At 37.0% G+C, this 25,047-nt stretch overlaps 1 protein-coding gene across 1 annotated transcript in view; it reads left to right on the forward strand.

Moving 5' to 3' along the window:
• Positions 1 to 25,047, forward strand: part of PRIM2 (DNA primase subunit 2) — a 291,593-nt gene that overhangs the window by 230,712 nt on the left and 35,834 nt on the right. Inside the window, exons 11-12 of the mRNA XM_028510638.2 lie at positions 14,525 to 14,651; positions 21,745 to 21,827. Of these exons, the coding sequence (XP_028366439.1) occupies positions 14,525 to 14,651; positions 21,745 to 21,827 (210 nt within the window). The remainder of the gene's footprint in view (positions 1 to 14,524; positions 14,652 to 21,744; positions 21,828 to 25,047) is intronic.

Genomic DNA, 25,047 nt, shown 5'->3' on the forward strand with positions numbered 1-25,047 from the left:
AGTGGTACCCAACCTTTTGGCGTCTCTGCGCAATCCTGGAAGAAGTGTTGTCTTGGGATACACATTAAATACATTGCAACACGTAATCACAAAATAATCTCATGTTTTAAGTAAATTTATGATTTTGTGTTGGGTTGCATTCGTAGCCATCCTGGGCTGCATGTAGCATGCGGGCTGCAGGTTGGATGCATCTGATAGACCCTTCCCCTGTTTTCCTCCCTTAACCTCCTCTCCCCTCCCCTTTGGTCCCTGTCAATTTGTTCCTTGCTTCCATGACTCTGGATCTATTTTCCTTGTTTGTTTGTTTTGTTCACTAGGTTCTGTTATAAGTGACATCATATGGTATTTGTCTTTTACTGCCTGGCTTATTTCACTTAGCACAATACTCTCTAGTTCCATCCATGCTACTGTGAAAGGTAGGAGCTCTTTCTTTCATTCTGGTGTGTAGTATTCCAAATTTTTTTATCCACTCCTCTACTGATGGGCATTTAGTCTGTTTCTAGCACTTGGCTATTATAAATAATGCTGCCATGAACATTGGGGTGCATAGGTTCTTTTGAATTAGTGTTTCAGGATTCTTAGGGTATATTCCCAGTTGTGGAATTGCTGGGTCAAAAGGCATTTCCATTTTTAGTTTTTTGAGGAGATTCCATACGGTTTCCAGCAGTGGCTGCAGTAGTCTGTCACTATTTGCAGACAACATAATAGTATACATAGAAAGTCCTATAGGTTCCACCAAAAAACTATTAGGCCTAGTAAGTGAATTTGGCAATAGAGGGGATGCAAAGTCAGTATTCAGAAATCGAAGGCATTTTTGTACACCAACAATGAAATATCAGAAACAGAAACTGGGAGAAAAATCCCATTTACCATAGCAACAAGAAAAATAAAGTACCTAGAAATAAACTTAACCAAGGAGGTAGAAAATCTGTACTTGGAAAACTACAGAACACTGAAGAAAGAAATTAAGGAAGACACAAATGGAAGCATATACCATGTTCATAGACTGGAAGAATCAACACCATTAAAATATTCATTACATGTTTATATGCAATTTTATGTGAATACTTATGGAATTTAATGTATAATTTTTGCAGATCCTCTCTCTTAGGAATTGTGGGCAGAGAGGTTTAAGGAAATTGACAGAAGTCCCTGCTACCACAACTTACTGTCCAGTTGGATTTAATACAGTTCAGGGAGGGAAACCTAAATCACATGATGGGGCACATCACCCCTTAACACAAGTCAGACCAGCAAGATTTGTGAAGTGTGAATTGTTTAGTATTACAGGATAAAACACATTCTTCAGTATATGTGTATACACACACACACACACACACACACACACACACACACACTACTTGATGGAAAGGTTCTCGTTATCTCTTATTGAAGTTTCCAAAGTGACAATGTGCTTTTATTTCTTTAAAAACAAATTAAGTGTATCAACATGATTTGAGAATTATTAGTATTCAACATTTGCTCTTGAAAGCTGCATATCAAAATATTACTTCTGTAATTTTATGTGTGTTATGCTTCTCATCACTGTTCTGCTCATTCACATGCTGTGTGGGGCACCAGAGGTGGCTTTCAAGTTTTAAAGAAAATTAATCTACATGTGAAGTGGCTAGTAGACTTGTGATTCTGGAATTTGTCATATCAGAGTGCCGTTTTTAGATTTTTACAGCTGTCTCCGGCTTTTGTTTTTGTTATGACCTTGTCATTCAAATCATTACATTCAAATTAATATATACTAAGAGTTCTTATTTCAGGAACAGCTTTTCTTTGTAAAGCAGAACAGAAAGTGATAACTTACAGTGAATGCTTAATTTATGGCATGACAAACTGGAGAAGATAGCTACTTGAGAAATTTTTTGTAGCAACATCGTCATCTGAAACATTTTTCATATATATGAAATACATATGGGTATGTGTGCATGTGTGTGTGTTTTGGAGGAGAGGTGCTTCACATGATTATCTAGGTAACTATCTTGATAAAATTTTAAGGAATTGGATTTTTCTTTAAAAGTTTCTAAATGTGACAGTATAGAAGAAAAGTTAAGGGGGGAAATCCCTAATATAATTAAATATCATAAGACCATACTCATAAATACAGACATATAATATTTATGTATAGTTGGTGATAAAGACATGTTGTGATGAATTGAGCATAAAAGTGAACGTAGAGACTTTGAGTTGTTTTTTTTTTTTTTCCTTTATGCGTCTGCTGTGGCTTTGGAGAAATAATCAGTTACTCAGTTCTTTTAGCTATAAAATGGTGATTGTATACTGAGAAAGGCATTGCAAACGTATTCAAAGTCAACTGCTTATATAATTTACAAGAGGCTGTTCTTAAGGTCCTAATAATTACTTGTAGGAAATATCAGGACAAGGTAATCATAGCCATCATCACCCCAACAATAAATGTTTATTCAGTGCCTGTGATGCACGGGGCACGGAAAGGAGCACAAGACTCCAGCTTCTTGCTCTGAAACAGGGTCAGGACCAACTTCAGGCTCCTCCACGCACTCTGCTCTACTCTTTTTTTAGAAAGACACCCATTTTTTTTTTTTAGCTCAGGCCCAGAGGAGAGACTGTGAAATGAACAGTTATAGTTTATTATTCATTTGATAAGTATTAAGTGAAGCCATAAGAAATTGCCATTTATGTAAATCAAAATAAGTAATGTCACAGCAGTTGCATTTGGTCCCATTTAATTACAGAGTCACTGGTATGTGCTAGGCACTGTCGTAGGAGCTAAAGGCGCAGTAGTTAACAAAGAGACAACACCTGTCTTCCTGGATATTGCATTCTCTTCGGTGGTCCAGACAGAGCCTTCTTACTCTAGACTCACATCTATCCAACTGCCTTCTCTACATGTCCACCTGGGTGCTGAATAGGTATCCAGACATGTTTAAACCCAGTTCCTGATGAATAAACAATACACTTAGACTTTATCTGCTTTGTAGATAGATATCACAGGTGGAAGGATCTCGAATGTATGACCTAGCCCAAGATCTCTTTCTGTTTCTGTGTCAAGGTAATAGAGCCAGTAAACAAGGCAGTAATTTCTATAGCACCAAATGGTGATTTTCATGTATTGAATTTCAAAATGTACCCAGACATAAAAATGGAGCCTGGTAGACTGCTAAACACAACTATAATGTATTTGCTCTTTCTAATACATTGCAACAAGCTATTCCGTATCCTTCACGACACATGGTAAATAGCTGAGACGTGTTATGACTCAGTGAATGAGCTCTGGATGGGGAATCAGCAGAGCTAGATTGCAGTTTCAGATTTGCTATTGAACTCTGGTACTCAGGTATCCATCGGGAAATATAATAAGTTAACCGGTGTGTTGAAAGTAAATGAGTAATTACCAAGTGGTTTAAAAATTCACTCTTTAGAAGGGTGAGAGTTGTGTGTCAGATATAGGTAATAACAGTGTTCATATTCATAATTTAAGCTATGTGGTTTTTATTTGGTTTTGGTTTTGTTTTTCTTAACTAAGGTACTACAGACTTTAACATTTTGGTTTGAACAAAACCAAAACTCTTTGTTTTCAAATGTCTCAAACTGTATCTGAATTAGTCTTTGCTCAGTGAGCAGATTTTCCATTGTTGTTCTTTTAGATCATGTTCACTATGTCATTGATATATTAATTTTTAAATTAAAGTACTATAAATGATTATATAAAAGATTTATTAAAGCATCTTCTAACATTTAAAAATGTGATTTTAAAAAAAGAGGGTGGAATTGAAAAAAGTATTTTTTTGGTTTATCTTATCATTCTTTTTTCTTAGCATGTCCCCTATATGTAGTTAATTCAAAAGAACAGCATGTCAAAATGAATTAAGTTTCTTAATGAGACGGCACAAAGTTGGGAAGCAAACATGCCCTGAAGCTGTACAATAAGTTTCCATAGCCTTCTTCTTGCATTGCTGAGAACACAACATTCAATTTAGTTACATTAGGTTACAAGAAAGCAGCCACTTTCTTTTGAGACTTTAATTCTGATGCCTGTGAGTGATGTATCAATAAAAGGGGAGAGGGGGAAGTATTTCTCTTCTGTCATGAATATTTTATTATTTCTCAGATATTTCCCTGGAGTTTGATATGCTTTTTCTTTGTATTAAATAATATTTATATGTTGGTTATGTAGGTAAGTGGTATAATGTTGCAAGAAAAAACCCACTAAAAATAAATCTGAAAATTCACTTAAGTCTTCTGTGCTAGGTATCTTTGAACTATGTAAGAAAACACTTATACCTGTTGACATTGAACAACCTTTGTAACAGATCAACCTTTCTTATATTTTATATTAGGAAGCATAGCAGTCAGTGTCTTGTAATTTGTAGAGTTCTATAAGACTTGCTAGATGTTACAGTAAATTAAAATGCCTTTATTTACATATATAGTAATTCACCCCTTATTATGATGCCAGAAAACCTCTTTGTTTCACTTCCTTATATCTCATATTTTAAGCAAGTAGAAAATAATCATTAAGTTCTAATAGCAGAAGCTATTTTTAGAAGCAGAGGGCAACAAATCTTCAGTTTGTTTCTGAAACTGTAGAACAGAGGTGTCAAACTCATTATCAACGGAGGCCATATCAGCCTCACAGTCGCCTTCAAAGGGCCAAGTGTAGTTTTAGGACTGTATAAATGTAACTACCCCTTACTGGTTAAGCGAGAGCTCGAGAGCTTGGCGCTGTCACTGGGTAGAAACAAGGTGTCGGGCTGGATAAAACAAGGTGGAGGGCCGGATTCGGCACCCAGGCCTTGTGTTTGCCACCTGTGCTGTAGAGGAGCAGTTTGGCTTGTCACTGTAAATTAAAAGTTCATTTCAGGCCATTTCCGATTTCCAGGAATGATACCTTTATCTACCATTTTTTTTCAAGCTTTTAAAATCTAATGTAATTTTTTTTCTTTTGGTCATTGCTCTAGAAGATGACATGTAATCTTGTAAGAGAAATATCTCACTATATTGAGGTGACTTTGGGGAAATTATTTAATTCTTTTAGCAGTTCTAATTTTATAATTATGATGGAAATAAAAGTGTGCTAAATACCTTTCGTGTGCCTGTGTATAGAGAGTCTGATTCATTTTTGGCATTCATAGAAAAATGTGTTTTATATGATCTGAGTAACCACAAGGAGGGTGGTCATGGGTAACCAACTACCCATGTGCAATTTGTTCAAGATATTCCAATGTTGGAAGATCAGCAATAAAGGTGAGGAGAGGAATACTAGCAGGTGGAATAAAAAAAAAGAAAGAAAAGAACTGGACTCAAAATATTATATAAAATTCAGTACCAGGAGAAAAGTATTATACAGGACAAGTACGTGTTTATAAGAGGTATACTTCACCAGGAATATAGGAAAATGCTATTGAAATTTATATATATAAATATTAAATATATATATATTAATATATATTAATATATAATATATATTATATATTATAGTATATAAAATATATATTATATTAATATATATAAATATTTAAATGTTTGTAGTAAAAATATTTAGGTATTTCTTAACATTTGTAGAATTAGGAAATTATATTTCTGTAATCATCCTGATAGTTCTTCAAAATCTTAGACTTATGTATATATGATCTAGCCAGATCTTTAAAATTTTATCAAATATAGATATTTAGTGATAGAAAATACTCGAGAATAAAGTTGCCAAATAAGGCAATCTAGAAAAGCAAAGTATGAAAAAAGTTGACAAAAATTCCTGTGAAAACAAGTAAATAGGATTAAACTAATCTAGCAGAAGTTAAATAAATTTACATTTCATTTTTACTTCAAAGTGTTTGTACAAATCGATCCTTACATCTGTGAAGAGGGAGCCTTTTCCTTCTCATCAGTGAACTTTGTGCAGTCTTTGATTGCAGGCTTGGATGATGTTTTCGGTTTGCTGCCCTTGTGTGCAGTGAGTGAAAAGACCAATTTATTCACGCTGAGCCACTCTTCTTGGACTAGAGCATTCTACATCAGTCAGCCAGCCCCTGTGATTTCTCTGGTGATATTTGTTTTATGTTGGCTCTTATCCTACCAGTGAGGTAGTGACTAAATTGAATACCTCTTAAGAGTTACTAAATTGTCCTTTAGGCTTTAAGTATGTGATTCAGTAAATGTATTTGAGTGAATGAAGGGTTGTTTGTGGTTTCTGTTTTCAAATTTGGGCAAATTATATTTAGAATCTTAATCAACTTTCACTGCGATGGCAGTGGTTTTTGTCAGTGAGTTATAGTGCTCTTCTGTAAAACAAGTGTTCCAGGTGAGATGCTGAAAGTCGTCATGAATGTGTCCTTTTCTTAGTATCAGCCACAGGAGCTGAACAGATAGCGATTAAAATGACCTGCACAACTCCTCCAGCTCATTTCCTGCATGTGGGATCACTGAGGCCTCCATTTAAGTGATGTGTTAAGTCACAGTATGTAGTGATAGAAATTTGTTAAATCTTGTCAGTGAAAGTTAACAGAGTAATAAATGTAAGATTAGCTTTCAGTCTTCTGGTAGGGACGAGCTAATGACCATACAGGACAAAGAAGATTCTTAGGAGTTTGCCCTAGTAAACATTTAGTGAGCAGCTACAATGTGTCAGGTTTGGTGGGATTTACAGACAGGGCTTCTTTTGCCAACTCACCTTGCGAGTTAGGGTTAGACCCTCTGTTACTGCTTTCTGTGTAATAATAGCTGTGCTAGATGATGTCTAAAGCTTGTGCCAGCTCTCAACTTAGGAATCTGATAAAGAAGCTAAATTTGCTAAAGCTGCAGTTTGAGTTGCAGTTAAACAAACGATGGTGTGTTCTGTGTTCTCTATTTTCCATTTTTCACAATGCTTTTTCTCTGACTTTGTTCTCCATTTCCTTATCATGTCTCCAAGTAGAATACTGTAGAAGGAGGACTACCCAGTGTACCTGGTAATTTGAAAGCATGCAGATACACTATTTATTTTATTTTTACTGTTTAGAAACACTAGTGTTTTTTCACTTCAAATATGTAATTTTAAATTTCCCATTTTTTGTGATTCTAAAATTATGGTAAATTAGAAACCAAATAAGTGATATGTGAGCAGCTTACTAGACTTAGCGTTTCTTTTGAGAGTAGACAATTTTCTCTGGTTTTCACTAGAATCAGATTGGTTTACTTTGACTTTCACATGTCCCTGAAGAAATTGACTGACAGTAGGGAAGCAGCCTGCAGTTGAATGCTTGCCATGGATAACTGACAGTTGCTCATACTTATTTATTTATTCATTTTCTCCATCTATAATATTGTAGCATTTTCTAGAAAGTAGACAACTAGGATTTTAATTCCAGCCTTTACCCTAGAATTACTTATTCCTAAGTACTTGAAATAACTATTCACTTGATTCCTTTTTGAAATATATTTTATTGACTATGCTATTACAGTTGTCCCATTTTTCCCCTTCACTCCCCTCCACCCTGCACACCCCCTCCCACTTATGTCCCTTCCCTTTAATTCATGTCCATGTGTCATACATGTAAGTTCTTTGGCTTACACATTTCCCATACTATTCTTGCCCTCCCCCTGTCTATTTTCTACCTACCATCTATGCTACTTATTCTCTGTACCTTTTTCTCCTCCCTCCTGCTCCCACTCCCCTGTTAATAACCCTCCATGTGGCCTCTATTTCTGTGGTTCTGTTCCTGTTCTAGTTGTTTGCTTAGTTTGTTTTTGTCTTTTTAGGTTCTGTTGTTGTTGATAGCTGTGAGTTTGTGGTCATTTTACTGTTCACAGTTTTGATCTCCTTCTTTTTCTTAGATAAGTCCCTTTAACATTTCCTATAATAAGGGCTTGGTGATGATGAACTCCTTTAACTTGACCTTATCTGAGAAGCACTTTATCTGCCTTTCCATTCTAAATGAAAGCTTTGCTGGATACAGCAATCTTGGATGTAGGTCCTTGCCTTTTATGACTTGGAATACTTCTCTCCAGCCCCTTCTGGCCTATAAGGTCTCTTTCGAGAAATCAGCTGACAGTCTTATGGGCACTCCTTTGTAGATAACTCTCTCCTTTTGTCTTGCTGCTTTCAAGATTGTCTGCTTATCTTTAATCTTGGGTAATGTAATTTTGATGTGCCTTGGTGTGTTCCTCCTTGGGTCCAACTTCTTTGGGACTCTTTGAGCTTCCTGGACTTCCTGGAAGTCTATTTCCTCTGCCAGAATGGGAAAGTTCTCCTTTATTTGTTCAAATAAGTTTTCCACTTGTTATTCTTCCTCTTCCCCTTCTGATACCCCTATAATACGTTTAAAGATGTCCTGGATGTTCCTAAGCCTCTCCTCATTTTTTTGAATTCTTGTTTCTTCATTCTTTTCTGATTGGATGTTTCTTTCTTCCTTCTGGTCCACTCCATTGATTTGAGTCCCAGTTTCCTTCCCATCACTATTGGTTCCCTGTGCATTTGCCTTTATTTCACTTAGCATAGCCTTCATCTTTTCATCTAATTTGCAACCAAATTCAACCAATTCTGTGAGCATCCTGATCACCAGTGCTTTGAACTGTGTATCTGATAGGTTGGCTATCTCTTCATCACTTAGTTGTATTTTTTCTGGAGCTTTGATCTACTCTTTTGTTTGGGCCATTTTTTTTTGTCTTGATGCACCTGTTACATAGTGAGGGGTGGAGCCTTAGGTATTCACCATGGTGGGGCAACCCGCATCACTGGGCTGTGACGTTGTATGTGGGGAGGGGTCCGACAGGGAACAGTGGTACTTGCTCTGCTCTCTGCTGGATGTCAGTCACTTCCCCCACTTCCCACAAGCAAATTGGGCCCTTCTGGTGCTGATTCCTGGGTGGGTGGGTTTGTGCATGTTCTAGGACCCTGTGGGTCTCTGCAACGAACTCTCCTATGAGGCTGGGAGTTTCTCCCGGCACCTCAACCCCCACAGGTATTTTCAGTTGGTGTCTTTGAGGCTCTATTTCCCAGCACTGGGATCCTGGGTTGTGTCTTGCTCCTCAGTTTCGCCTGGTTTATCTGCACTCGAATGTGGGACTACCCAGTCCTCCAGCTGCCTTGCATGTTGGACCCCTCCACAACTGCCACCTTGCTGGGTCCACCAGCTATTGCCTTTTGCACCCGGGGTCCACAGCCGCTTTGCTGCTAGCCCTCTCTGCCCTCTCTGCCCTTTCTACCGGTCTGGATGAATGTGTCTTAACTCCTTGGTTGTCAGACTTCCATACAGTTTAATTTTCTGTCAGTACTGGTTGTTTTTTTGTTTTTAAATTGTTGTTGTCCTTCTTTTGGTTGTGTGAGGAGGCACAGTATGTCTATCTACACCTCTATCTTGGCCGGAAGTTCACTTAATTTCTTGAAACCTTAATTTCCTTTTATAAAATAAGGATGTCTTAAAACCTTACAAATAGTAAAGGGTCTAAGAATCATCATTTTGATACCACTAAAGATCTGTTGAAATGTAAGCTATTAGTATTGAAACATCACTAAGTATTACTTTATTTTTATTGTTAATAACAGTATTGCATTTGTACTAAATTCTCCATTAAGAATTTATAAATGATATTCTTTATGTAATAGCTGACCTAATAAGTGCAGTTAGAATAATGTAGCTCACACAGCCCCCAGTCACAGATGACCCTCAGATTTTGTTTTCTGAGACTGTTTGGGTAGAGTCTTGTATAGCAGAACATGAAAAAGAGAAACAACACCTGCTAGCCCACACACTACCTGCATTCCTGAACAGATAGCTCTCCATTTAACTCTGAGGATTAAGATAGGTTTTTTTTTTGATACACAGCTGATGTTTCTTTTGATCTGTTGGCTTTACTGAAAGTGGTCTGCTTAATCAATTAACTTATGAAATCACATACGATTATTTTATTCAATACTTTTCCTGTGGGTTTGGCATTTTGCTATTTCCTTTTCATTTTCTAACAAAGTGGTCAATCAAAATTTAAAAATTTTGCTTCAGCTGGTGTAGCTAAGTGGGTTGAGTGCAGGTCTGCGAACCAAAGGGTCCCTGATAAAATTCCCAGTCAGGGCACATGCCTGGGTTTCCAGCAGTTTCCCAGCAGGGAGCACGCAAGAGGCAACCACACATTTTTTCTCTTTTTCTCCCTCTCTTTTCCTCTTTCTAAAAATAAATAAATAAAACCTTTTAAAAAATTTAAAAATCTTAGGTTCACCCTGCCTCAGGGGAAATTTGAAGGGAAGAATATCTGCTTACTCTAGAACTGAAAGCCTTCTCCATGACTACAAGGAAAGGGATTAGGAAGTGAAGATGGAGAACATATGTCCTACTTTTTTTTGGACAAAACTGTAGAGGAGGAAAATACCCTTTTTTCTCTACTCAAGTTCTTCAGCTGGGGCCCTGTAAATTAGACTGACGAAAGACAGATTTATAAGAGAAAAACAAACAGATGTGCCTGCTTCATCACTTTTCTTGAGTTCTATTGGTAACACAGTGCTCCTGAAAATAATTTACTGCTGACTTGGCAGAAATATAGGTTGGTGTGTTGCCAGGGCCACAGCTTGGATGTCAGGACTAATTTGGGAGGTCACGGACTGCCACTCACCCACCTTTTGACCAGTGTTGATTTCCTGGCATGTCCTGTTACTGGAAGGAGTGGGATGGAGGAGCCAAGACCGGAAAGTACATTCACTCAGTTCCCCTGTAAATACTGGAAGATATTCCTTTGAGTTATGGATACGGACATGTAGACAGTATTTTCTAAAAAATCTCTTCCAGTAACTACACCTTTTCTACAATATTACAAGAGTTTGTCAGTCTGAAAACTAGAGAGGACTGTTTGTGTGATGAATGTGTAGATAGTCTGGAATCATAGTAAGGTCCAAATTTTAGTCATGTACACACAGGTGGGCAGCAAAAAATACTAATTTAGCCTTCTGTCCTTTTGAGAGAGTAGCTTTCCATTGCTTTAGTAGGATAGCTGACCAAAAAGGTCTTTCGGTGTTTGCTGATGAACAAACAGAAATCTCATGTGGATTTAAATTCAGCTCATACCTAGAAGTCTACACAAAGTGATTGATTATAGTTAATGTTTATAACTTACAACACAAACAGAAGTTGTTTATAAAAGATGTTCACTGCAACTTCTAAACCGTCTTGTTTTCACTGGTGAAATTTAATGTTGTTTTGAAAGTTTGTCTTCTTTTTTTGAAAGTTTTCTTTTAGTTGAAATACCTTTTGTTTTCCTGGTTGTCAATTTCTATGGGCAGATAGGTAGTTGTGAAGACATAAGCTACTGATTATTGAAAATTCCAGCAGTCTTTTTTTTTAAATAGGAATTGATAAGCTGATTCTGAAATTTATGTGGAAATGCAAGGACATAGAATAGCCAAAACAGTATTGAAAAAGAACAAATCAGGAGGACTTACATAATCAGAATTTGAGACTTAACTCTAAAGACTTTGTAATGAAGACAGTGTGGTACTGGCAAAAAGATAGTTATGTAGATTGGTGGTCTAATACAGTGTCCAAAATAGACCCACACACTTACAGCAAAGTTGACAAGGGTACCGAAGTGATTTAGTAAGGAAGGGAAAGTGTCTTCAACAAGTGGTGTTGGAAAAAGTGTTTTTTGCATGGGGATGAAGGGTATCAGAATAAGCCATCCCAAAATATGCCACTTTGGCATAGGGATTATTTTGAGCTAAAGGCACAAGTATAAATTTCTCCTTTAAATAAAGGGAATACACATTTATAAAGAGGTGTTTGTATCCTAATTTATCTAGCTATCTCTTCGAGTCTTCTTTGTAAGATGCCTAATGTCTGTATGTGTTTCCACATGTATACATAAATTGTGGGGTTTTTTCTTGTTAGTCTGTCTTTTAGTAGTTTGATTCATGGGCCCCAGCAAGTGAACTCAGGAAAGCAGAGGGAGAAAGATCTTGCTTCCCCTACAGGAAATAAAAAAGAACCTGAACTCCAACTTCATACCACACACAAATTAGCTTGAGATGAAACTGGATCCAGACTTAGAAGCTAAAACATTACAACTTCCAGAGGACAACATAGGAGAGTATTTCTGAAACCTGTCTTAGGGAGGACACAAAGAGCAGTACTATAAAAGAGTCGATAAATTGGGAGTAATCAAAAATCAAAACATCTGCTCATCCTATCAGAAGATAATATCAAGAAGATAAATAGGCCACAAACTGAAAATATGTGACATCTAAGCAGATATACCTCACTTTATTGCGCCTCACAGGTGTTGTGCTTATTACAAACTGAAGGCAAGACCCTCCACTAGCAAAAAGATAACCAGTCACTTTTTTGCAGTGGTCTGGAACCTGACCTGCATTATCCAACAGAGGGCTTCTATCCAGAAAATATGAAGAATTCTTAGAGTGGAATGATTAAAATAAGACAATTCATTTCTTTGAATGGGCAAAAGACTTGAAGAGACAGTTTATAAATTAGGCATATCACTAGTCAAGAAAGAAGTATGACAAAATGCTCAACAATATTAGTCATCAGGGAGCATGTGGAACTCTTGTGCATTGCTGGTGGGGGAGTACAGCCACTCTGGAAAAACAGTTGATAGCAATTCCACTCCTAGGTATTTATTTAAGAGAAATAGAAATATATGTCCACAAATATCATCTATACAATGTTCATGACCACAAAAAAACAAACAAACAAAAAAACCCTCATAGACAACAGCATGGTGATTACCAGGGGGAAGGGGGTGGGGAGAGGTAGGAGAGGGTAAAGAGGAATAAATGGAAGGAAACTTGACTTGGGGGTAGTGAACACATAATACAATTACAGAAGATGTATTATCAAATTGTTCCTCCTGAAGCCTATGTAATTTCATTAACCATTGGCACCCCAATGAAATTAAATAAAAAAATGTTCATGGCAGCTTTATTGATAATAGCCCCAAATTGGAAAAGCCCAGGTATCCATCAGTAGGAGACCAGGGAAACTGTCTGATATATTCATACACTGAAATACTACTCAGCAGTGAATGAACAAACAAATGCATGTAATGGCTTATAATAAATCAAAAACATAAAAAGACATGAAAGAACTCAGACACAAAACACTTTATGCTGTGTGATTCCATTTATATGAAGTTGTAGAATAACATACTACAGTGACAAAAGTCAGCCCAGGAGTAGCTCTGGGAATGGAGAGAGGGGAAGAACACTGACTGAGAAGCGAAACCAGGGAACTCTGCGTTGATGGAAATGTTCTCTTTCTCGGTAGGGGTATGGGTTGCAGGTTACATAGGTTTTTGCAGTGTTAAATTACTCTGTTTGCATTGTTAAATTACAGTGATTTGTTAAATCCTATCATATAATAGACTTGAGATCTATGTCTTTTACCATATATAAATTATAATATTAAATTTAAAAATTTCACCCCAAAAATGACACAGTATTTTCCCATCTCTCTTATTCTGATTATCTTTCCTACTTTAAGTGTTGGACAGCTTAGTCCCACTATACTGAGCCTTTCAACAAATGCTAGTTCTTTTTTTTCTTCCTATCCCACCCATCTCAAAGTTCTTTCTATCCCATTCGCTTGATATAAGTGTGGAGTCAGGCACTCCAGGTGGTAGGTAGTGGCAGTAGTTCATTCATTCATCATGCATTTGCTGACTGCTTGCTTTGTATAGTGAAAATACAGAGGAAGGGGTTCATTATGTTAACAGGCATTTCAGAAGTAGAATGGATGGGATGTGGGAATTCCAGGAGAACTCGGATCAGGTTGGTAGAGAAGAGGCTCAACTGATTTACTTCTAGTATAATATTTGGAATTGAACCAAGAAATGGGCACACTGATTATTTTTCTTAGGAAGGGATTAGCCTCATCTTTACAAATATAAACTAGCTGTTTCTACCTAAGAAATTTGTTTCTTGTAAGTTTTGCACCTTAAAAAACTATTTGTATCATAAAGACCCAAATGATATCTGTGATCTGAATGTACAATACATCTGCCCATGAATGCTGACTTTTTGTGTGTGTGTGTGTGAAAAGGAAAGGAAATGTTTATTTAATGCTGTACAGACTTAAAATAGTGACGTAATGTCTTCATCAAAATCCCAAAGTCCCTTAAAACACCCACAAACACACACAGTCCTTCCTTCCCCCTTTGCCCAGTCTGGGGTACAGTATCTCAGGAAAAGAAATAGAAGTCCATGGCTCAGGCAGCCCCTGGTTCTTCCCAAAAACCCATCTTGGCTGGTAGGCTTCCCTCGGTTACCGGCATCATCAGCTGTGTCACCGGGATCTCTGCTAAAGCCGGGTGGTGGTTCCCCCTTCTAAAGCTGCAGGGGTCCCCACTCTGGCAAAGCCGCGTGGCTCTCTCTGCACAATGGCCATGCTAGTCCCCACTCTGGCAAAGCCACGTGGTTCTCCCTCAATGGCTGCCGAGGTCCTCCTGAATTTTTTTTTTTTAGAAAATATCACTTTGTGCTCTTTGATCCTAGCTAGCATGGCTGACACCACTGGTACAATATTGGCTTACTTTGTCTCTTCTTTCTTTTTCCTCCAATCAGTTTGACAAAGGCTACTCTTATAATATCCGTCATAGCTTCGGAAAAGAAGGCAAGAGGACAGACTATACACCTTTCAGTTGCATGAAGATTATTCTGAACAATCCTCCAGGCCAAGGGGATTATCATGGTAAGTGCTTCCACTTGATGTGTTTGTGAAGTACAGAAACCCATGAGCTCTGCAGGAAACACTGAAACAGGGTAATGGCGTTTTGCATTACTGACAGGAACTAGTTTCCAGATTAGGTCAGTTATCAGTGTCAAGCCAGAGTCCCATTACTTGTCTGCCAGTTTGTCTTATTGCTGAACTAGGTCAGGTGAGAGAAAGGCACTCAGCCTGCGGCAGTCTGGGCGGGGCCAGGCAGTCTGGGCGGGGCCAGGCGCTTCAGTTCTCGGTGCCCACTGCCCCTCGCCAGCCATTCTCTGTCTGTCTTGTGGTCTGCCAGTGTCTTAGGGACTAACATAAGTTCTTCAAAGCTTTTTGAAACTGAATACTTCAAATGTTACAATAGTAGTAGATTGATCAATTTTCAGAAGACTGCGAGGAAGTGTGTTTTATTCTCATTACTGTTCTCTGATTAACAAACACAGATTAAGTCAGGAATTTCACAAGTCATGATGGTATCAAACATCTATCAATTTGCCTGAGTTGTACGTTAAAAAATATGTATATTTTATATATATATTATATATAAACATATAAATATATATTATATAAAAACATATACAAATATATTTTAAATATACCTTTTAATATATAAATATATATAAAATATATATTAAAATATATGTATATATCCATGTTAAATATTTTCTATAGACTTCTGAGTTCAGCAACTCTTTCTTTAAAATAGTTCCCTGGGCATACCTTGAAAATCTCTTCCTTTGTTGGGTATGTCAGAAAATGGTTTAATAATCCACATTAATACATTTTCTGGACTGCTGAAGTTCATGGTGGTATATGTCAAAGTTTTCTTGTTTTAGCATCTTAAATGAAACTTTTAAAAAAGATTTAGACACATTAGATTATTAAAGATTATATAATCACAAACAGAACTTTAAGAAAGATGCTACATTTGTATAGAGCATTTAAAAATGCCTGCACATTCATATTTAATAGATGAAAAGGTAGCCCATGTTGGTGGTATAAACAGAGAGTGATTCTTATCACTTGTTAGTCACTTAATGTACCTTTTAGACATGTATATCCTCGGGCCTGCCCTCAGACATACAAACTCAGATGTATTTACGAGTTCCTTGGATGATCTTTGTTTCCTGAACTTTGAAAACTCCTGGCCAGACACTGTCTAGTTGAGAAAGCCTCTAGCGTTTCTTAGCAGCCCCAACAGGCAAGTAACTTAGATTCAGTTTAGCCAAGTGAAACTCCTCCCAGGGATTCTCTTGCCAATTTTTAGGTCCTAGCATTTGTCACTTACTTTGTTGACTTTTATTATTTTAAATGCGGGATTTTATAGTTATTATCCTGAAAAGTTATGTCTTATTTATTCCAGTCTATGCTGTTTGTTTTACTTTGTTTTTAATTTGAACCATCAGTTAGAAAATATTAAAACTTAGCAAACACTCAATGATTTCATATTATTTATAGACACATTTATCTATCTTTTTGTTAAAGTTAAAACTTCATTTTGTACAGCAGTTTTAGGTTCACAGCAAAACCAAGCAGAATGTAGAGTTCCCAGATGTCTCCTACCTCATATCTGAACAGTGGTCCCCTCTCTCAGAGCCTTAGTGACACGTGTGTGGAGAGGGATGGGTAAAATTGGCTGTTAGGTGTAGGTGTTTTATAGAAATCAATTATGTCCAGTTCGTTGTAGCCCACTGACGTTTAGAGTAATTATTGATGTAACTGGATTAGCATCTCTAGTATTTGTTACTGTTTTCTCTTTGTTGCTCTCATTCTTTGTTTCTGTTTTCATCCTCCATACTTTTCTGCCCTTTGTGGTTTTTATTGAGCATTTTGTATTACTACCTCTTTTCTCCTTTCTTAGCATATCTGTTACAGGTTATGTTACATTTTTTCAATGGCTTTACTTTTCTAAGAGTTTTCACCATGCATTTCTATTAATCCAAGTCTCCTTTCAAATCACACTATACCATATCACGGGTAGCACAAGTACATTTTAATACTGAAACATTTCTAATTCCCTTATATCATTCCATCATTCATTTCATTTACACATAAGCACACACACATGGGTATGTAAGTAATGTAATCAAATACATTGTTCCTATTATTTCAAACAAACTTACCTGTTAGTCAATTAAGAATAAGAAAAATAAAAATGTTCAGTTTATTTTTCCTATCATTCTTTGATGTTCTTTTTTTTTAGATAGTTTTTTCTTTACATAGCTTTGGGCCTATTCCATTTTCTTTCTTTTTGAAGAACTTCCGTTAACATTCCTTGCAGGTCTACTGGCAACAGATTGCCTCTATTTTTGTTTCTCTGAGAAAGTCTATTTCTCCTCTTTTGACTGATAAGGTAGCAGTACAGAAATCTAGGTTTGTGGGTCCAGGGTACAGAAATCTAGGTTTTCCTTTCAATGCTTTAAATATTTCACTCCACTCTCTTCTTGTTTGCATGCCTTCCATTGATGTTAGATGTTCTCTCTGCTCCTCTATAGCTAAGCTGTTTATTTTCCCTGGCTTCTTTCAATACTTTTTTCTTCATTTTTGATTTTCTAAAGCATGAATATCATTACATCTAGATGTACTTTTTGGCATTTATTGTTCTTGGTGTTTTCTGAGAGTCCTTGATCCTTGGTTTTCTGTCTGACATTAATTTGAAGGAAATTCTGTTTTTACTGCTGCTCTTCCTCTCTCCTACTGGTTTTCCCTGTCACATGTTACAGCTTTCATAGTTATCCCACAGTTCTTGGATATCCTGTTCTTGCTTGCTTGTCTGTTCTCTTCTCCAGTTTTGGAAGTTTCTACTGACATATCCTCAGATTCAGAGAGTCTTTACTTAGCTGTGTCTACTAATATAAGCACATCAAAGGCATTCTTCATTTCCATGAGTGGTTTTGATCTCCTTTTGATTCTTCTTAGAATATCCCATCTGTGCTTATATTACACATCTGTTCTTGCAGGTTATCTACATTTTTCTTTAGAGCCCTTTGCATCTGATTCTAATTCTGAGGCTTGGTCAGTCTCTTTAAACTCTATCTTTTGCCTTTTCATACAACTGTAATTGTTTGTTGAAAGGTAGACATGACATACTGGGTGGCAAGAACTCCAGTAAATAGGCCTTGAATGGAATGGGGGAGGTGTTCTATAGTTCTGTGATTCGATCTCAGTCTTGTAGTGAGCCTGTGGCCTGGAGTTACGAATTTCACTAGTGATTCTCAGTCATCTTTTACCCCATGAGGTGGGACAGGATGGCTGGAGGTGGGTATTTCCTTTCCCCCAGGTAAGTTAGGTTTTATTAAAACCCCAGCATTTTATGTCCTGGTAAAATTGTGTCTCCTGAGGGCAGGCCTTGTTAAGAGGAAGATGGGGTGTCCAACCCACAGGCCGCATACGGCCCAAGATGCCTATGAATGTGGCCTAACCAAAATTGTAAATTTACTTAAAATCTTTTTTGCTAATCAGTTTTCATTAGTGTTTGTGTATTTAATGTGTGGCCCAAGACAACTCTTTCCAGTGTGGCCCAGAGACACCAAAAGGCTGGACACTCTATTTCAAAATGGTTATTTTTCCCCTTCTGCTTCCAGAAGGATGTGGAGGTTTCTCTCTTACTCACTGTGAGGATCTGGAAGAGCTTCTGGAGCTTAAACTTAGAAAACTGGGGTTGTTGGGGGACATGAGTGGGTCTCCTTGGAGTTTTTAACTCTTAGTATTGCCCAGCGATTTGTCCAGGTTAGGTTTTCCTCCACCAGCACCAGTTCCTGCAGAGATTACTGCTCTGGTAAGTTGTGATTCTTTGTATCTGTCCCTCTCTCCAGTTTTGGGGGCAGCAATTTGCCTTGTGACCTCACAGCCCGGGTGAGTTGCTGATTTTTCAGTTCAGCTCTTAGCTGGGTGAAGTAGCAACTTCTAACCTCCTTACATGCTGGACTGGAAACCAGAAGTCTCCATCCTTTTATTTTTGTGTTGCTTGTAAAACTAACTAGTTCCTAGGTTGACATTATTTCATTAAGCAGCACTGCCTAGCAGGGTTGTACCACCAGTTATGAATCTGTGTAGGTATAACTATGTTCTGGGTGACGTTTATCCATCTCTTCCACAAAACACTGCCAAACACTTAGCTGTAGTCAGTGTTGTTTATGAACTCACTTCAGTTACGTTGTTAGTTCAACCCTTTCCAATTTTAAAAATCATTCTCTTTGATGTGGAAGATAGAAATAAAGTGCTGAGTTCTGTTTTCTTTCTTTTATCTGCTAAAAGAACACCAACTTCTCTAAGTAGTAATCCGGTTCTTCTGCTTTCTCCCTATAGTGAACGTAGGTTTAAAAGACTTTTGTGTGGTCGTTAGTACTTTGGCCATCTTTAGTTTGTTCTTTCTGACCTTTTATACAGGTATAGCCATTATTTCTAATGTAATTTGGGTAATTCAATTAATCTTTTTGTGTCCTTTAATAATTCAGGGCTGAATCAATAATTCGCCATGCAGCCTCATATCTTTCTCATTGTGATTCTTTACAATTGCATTCTCAGATAGTTTTGAGCATAATAATGATAACTAACACATGTTGAGTGCTTACTATGTGCCAGGCGCTTGTAAGAGCTTTCATTCTCACAAGAGCTCAGTGTTTCCCTCACTTGACAGAAAGTGAAGCTGAGTCAACATGGAAATACAAAATTTGCCTAAGTCTCATAACTTGTAATTGTTAAACTGAGAGTCAAACACAGGCATTATAGCTCCAGACTATCTATCTGTCTGTCTATCTATCTATCTATCTATCTATCTATCTATCTATCTATCATCTATCTCCTGTCTATTTTGATTTAATCTTTATTGTATTTTTTCCATTACCATTTAGTCCCCATATACCCTCCACTCCCCAGTAGTCACCACACTGTCGTCCATGCCCATAAGTCCTTTTCATTTTTGCTCAATCCCTCCACTCCCTGACCTCCCCTACCTCCCCTACCTCCCCTCTCCCCTACCCAGAAGGCTTCCTGTTGTCTATCTATGAGTCTGTCCACATTTTCCTTGTCAGTTCAGTTTGTTCATTAGATTCCACATATGAGTGAGATCATATGGTGTTTGTCTTTCTCTGACTGGCTTATTTCACTGAACATAATGTTCTCCAGTTCCATCCATACTGTTGCAAAGGGTAAATTTTTCTCCTTTTTTACGGCCGAGTAGAATTCCACTGTGTAAACATTCCATAGTTGTTTTATCTACTCATCTACTGATAGGTACATGGGCAGCTTCCATACCTTGACTATTGTAAATAATGCTGCAATGAACATAAGGGTGATTATATTCTTTCAAATTAGTGTTTTGGGTTCCTTTGGATATATTGCCAGAAGTGGGATCACTGGGTCAAAAGGCAGATCCATTTTTAATTTTTTGAGGTATCTCTACACTGCTTTCCACAGTGGCTGTACCAATCTGCATTCTCATCAACAGTGCAGAAAAGCTCCCCTTTCTTCACATCCTTACCAGCACTTGCTGTTTGTTGATTTATCAGTGATAGCCATTCTGACAGGTGTGAGGTGATAGCTCATTGCAGCTTTAATTTGCATTTCTCTGATGATTAGTGACATTGGGCATCTTTTCATACGTCTGTTGGCCATCTGTATGTTCTTTTTAGATAAGTGTCTATTCAGGTTCTTTGACCAGTTTTTAATTGGGTTGTTTGTTTTTTTGGTGATGAGTTTTGTAAGTTCTTTATAAATTGGGGGTATTAACCCCTTATCAGATGTATCGGTGAATATGACCTCCCATTCCATGGATTGTTTTTTTATTTTGTTGATGATTTCCTTTGCTATGCAAAAACATTTTAGTTTGGTATAGTCCCATTTGTTTATTTTTGCTTTTGTTTCCCTTACCTGGGGAGATATATCCCCCAAAATATTGCTATGAGCAGTGTCCAAGATTTTGCTGCCTATATTTTCTCCTAGGATTTTTATGGTTTCGGGTTTAACATTTAAGTCTTTGAATTTATTCTTTAATTCATTAAACATGGGCTACACAGCTTCTCACAATATTTCCTTGTACTATAAGCTACTATGGTTTTAATCTGAATAAAGTACATAATATGAATTTTGTGAATTTCATAATTTGTAAGAATCCATTGTGTTATTATCATTAATGTTTTTATTTGTAGTTAAGATTTTTGGTAAACATATTTGTTTGAACTGTAGGCTCTTTTCCATTATTTTGCCCTAACCAATTTCCTGTTGATTTCATTAAAAATGCACAATTGTTTCTAATTAACTTACAGAGTTGCGTGACAGAAAAAAATAATCTGGCACCCTGTATTAAATTTTAAGTTAAGTATTTTGATTTGTTATTGCAGTTTCTTATTAAAATATTAAAATTTTCTAGGTTTTGGCGTACTATAGCTTTTACATTTCAGTTCTTCTGTGTTCTTATTTATGCAAATCTTTTAGTAGTCCATCTTTGTTATAGTTTTCTCATGAAATAATACAGAGATGACATGTATCTACTATAAGTTGTTTTTCTGTGAAAGATTTTCTTAGTAATTCATCTCATTCCCATCCATGATTCATTGACATCATTTGTATCATTTTTACTCAATGGGGAATGGGTATAGAATTTACATCCAAAAATGATGTGAGACTTTTATATTTTTTAGAGTTTGTACCTATTTTTTTTGTTTACACTATCTTCCTTCTCTAGTACACCTTTTATGTAATTTTTTGAGTAGAAAAAATGTGCAGTTACATAAAGTTTTTATATAAACTATTTTATAGCTACTTTGTGATTATCCCTGCTTCTTAGCAAGTAGCACAATTGAAACTGTTTTCTCTTCCTAGTGAATGAGCAGCTTAGCTTGACGATGCTGTAATGCTCCATGTAACTCTTGAGCCTGTGGTACCCTGATAACCATGCAGCTAAGTCGTCACTTAGATAAAGAGAGGAAAGCAGTTGCACTCATGGGCAATTAACTTTTTTATTAATAAGCTGTTAGACAATTAAGGGGAGCTTAGATAGTCTCTCGAGTGTGGCACTGTACTAAGTCCTGAGTAAATAACCTTGTTGGTGTGCTGGCCTGCTTTTTGTTGTCAGGGTGCCCATTCCGTCACAGTGATCCGGAGCTGCTGAAGCAGAAGCTGCAGTCATACAAGATCTCTCCTGCAGGGATAAACCAGGTAGGTCAGACTCTGCTCTGCATCCTCAGTAATGAGGCATCAGACAGTTCCTCTCATTTTCATTTCATGTTCTTGCAGTGATTCTGTGTACTCCTTGTCAGGCCTCCCACCAGACAGCCTATCTGCTAGGCGAGTTAAGCTGAAGCCTTGACTTCTCTGGTTTAGACTGCTTGGAAATTCTTTCCAAGTTCTTTCTAGTTTTTTGGTCTGCTAGGCGGCATTTGTATTTTCCTTGGTAATAAGAGAGCTGGAAACCTTTTTTCTCTCAATTTGTTTTACTATCTCAATTGAAGACATTAAAAGAATTTATAGAGGAATGCATTGAAGCTTATTAATGAAGCTGAAAATTAATGACATCTTATTGCATTTTGGAAATTGTTTTCTATGCTGCAGAAGATGATGTAGTGTGTAGTGGCTAAATGTTCTGATAAGCGTCAGCTGTTGCTATGTTAAATCTCCAGTTCTAATGATAGTTCATTTGGTCTAATAGTTTGTCAAAATACATTGTCTTATAAACAGTTAAGATTTTTAAAAATGCTCAAATGTAAAATCAAATATTTAAGAGTATATCTTTTAGTAAATATACTTTTAAAAATATTGTGACATCACAAGGATTACTGTCCATAGTGTACTTTTGAGTTGACTTGGATTTTGAAGGAGTTCAAAAGGAGCTTCTTTCAGAGTTTAAGAACAATATATATATTTTACAGCTGGAACAATCTAAATCATGTATCTGTAAACAATTATTTCTATTTGAAGAAAATAATTACTCTAGAATACTACTACTTCTACACTATCCAAAGTTGAGGTTGAATTTAGTTTAATTCAATTCAAATATTTGGGTTTTTTCAGTGTTCTGGGCAAGACAGTGCCCAGGGTGCTGTTGGAGGATGCAAAGCAGAACCGTATGTAAATCCTGCTGCTTCCACAGAACCAAGAGTCTGGGGGCAAGTATGCCAAGTGTCATGAGAGAGGTACAGTATGTCCCCTCTTATCATAGGGGATACGTAACAAGACCCCAAGTGTATGCCTAATACCACAGTAAATACTGTGTTTTTGCTATACATACATTCCTATGACAAAGTATAATTTATAAATTAGGCATAGTAGGATATTAACAATCATACCTAATAATAAACAAATAATTATAACAATATACTGTAATAAAATGGTGTGAACGTAGTTTCTTTTTCAAAATATGTTATGTACTATACTCCCCCTGCTTCTGGTGTTGATGTGAGATGATAAAATTGTCTGCATAATGAGATGAAGTGAGATGCATGATGTGAATGTAACTTAAGGCTGCTGTTGACCTTCTGACGTAGAGGGTCATCTGCTTTGGGTGACCCCAGATCAGTAAGCCATGGCAGTGTCGATGGTTGGATGTCAGGAACAATGCTGTGTTGATGGTTGGGGAAATTTAATATTTTGGATTGCCACTGACTGTTGTAACTGAAACCATGGATAATGGGGAAGACTACTGTACACAGAGAATATCTTGGATTTCCTGAAGAAGGTGGGTACTATAACCAGCAGTAGAGGCCAAGGAACACTTTTTGGAAGAGATTTTGTTTGAGTGAGGCCTTGAAAAGGTGGGTTGGGAATTAGGAAGAGAGAATACATGAATGAAAGGCAGTATATGTCTAAGATTATTAGGATTAAGTTTAAGATAATGGTAACACCAGTACATAAACATTAGTGGGCAATTTAAAGAAGTATTTGGTTAAGGAGATTAATTTTAGAGGTGGGGCATTTAGATGGCAGATAGAATGTGGTTTTGTAGTGCATTAGAGAAGTCAGAACTAAAAGTCTGATGTTCCCTCCAGTTAGACCTGTAGAACTGTGGGATTGGAAGGAACACTGGAAAGCCATTCTCTTTTAGGCGGTTATAGGCTGTGACATGCCTATGGTATACAGCTAGAAAGTCAGTAGTAGAATCAGAAATTGAAGTCAGGCCTTTTATTTTCATGATTATTTTTCTCAATTCCAGGTTACTACTGTAAAGCTGATTATCATGAGTTTTCCATGGGAGAGAGGGAGAACAAAACAGTGGAGTAAGGAGGCTGGGAGTCAAAGTCATATCTCAAAGGGAATCTTGGCTAATGCTGCCCTTTCTGAAGCTGTAGAAGAAAATGGAATCAGGGAAGACTGAATGGAATTGGGAGCAGAGGGAGGTAATGCATCAGGGAAGTAAAATATCACAAAAGTCAAGGAGAGAATTTGGAGAAGAGGGTACAGTCCATAAAAGTCCTACATAGCTTTGTAAAATGAGGACTGAGGAAAGGTAATATGTTGAGTGTCTTACTCAGCTTTGATTTGATGAGAGGTGTCGAAATAGCGGTGGAAGCCAAGATAAAGAAGGTGAATGAATAAAAGACAGTGGATTGGATTCGCTGACAGTGAGTATAAGTGACCTTTTCAAAAAACGTGCTGGTGAAAAGGGATGGCAGCAATATTAACTTACTCGTCATAGAATGGTTTTGTGTGTGTGTGTGTTTAAGGCTAGAGGAGACCTGATCCTGTCTGTAGAAAGAGAAACCCATCAGAGAGGGTGTGCTTCACAAAGATATAAAAAAACACATAATCCCTCTCTATTGTTATCTTTTCTTTATACCACGATTATACCATACATACCTTTGCTCTTATTACACAAATGGTAATTATTTTTTAACTATTTATCTTTCCCACAAGTTTGTGAATTTCCTAAAAGGACGACTGGGTTTTTATTTAGCTTTCTTTCTCATAGTGATTTCGTGACTTGGCACTTGGTAGGCACTGAAAAAATGTTTAAAGTAAGTGGGCATATTTAGATATGAAGTGAATGCTGGAGTGTTTTTTGTGGGGTGTGGACAGAGGCAAATTGGAACTCAGTGACAGTGTGAACCTTACTGAAGAAAGGGGGGAGATATACTTGGACAAACGATAGTGACAGAAAAAGGCGTATCCCTCAACCAATTAGGAATATACAGAAAAGCTTAGTGGCAGAGCAAAGGGAAGTTGGTGGAATTTATCAAGTAGCCTTACTCTTCCTTGTAAAGTAAGAGGTCTGATCATTAGCTGAGAGTAAGTGGAGTAGGAATGGTGCTGTGGACATAGAAAAGATTAGGAACTGTGGATGACAAATTTGATAGGGAATCTAAAAGTAAAGAATTAGAGGCTTTTTCAGCAATTGTAAGGAATCCCTTTAAAAATACAGGCTATTTAAGTATATTTTATTGAA

Source organism: Phyllostomus discolor, chromosome 4 (assembly GCF_004126475.2).
Source record: "Phyllostomus discolor isolate MPI-MPIP mPhyDis1 chromosome 4, mPhyDis1.pri.v3, whole genome shotgun sequence".
Classification (NCBI taxonomy): domain Eukaryota; kingdom Metazoa; phylum Chordata; class Mammalia; order Chiroptera; family Phyllostomidae; genus Phyllostomus; species Phyllostomus discolor.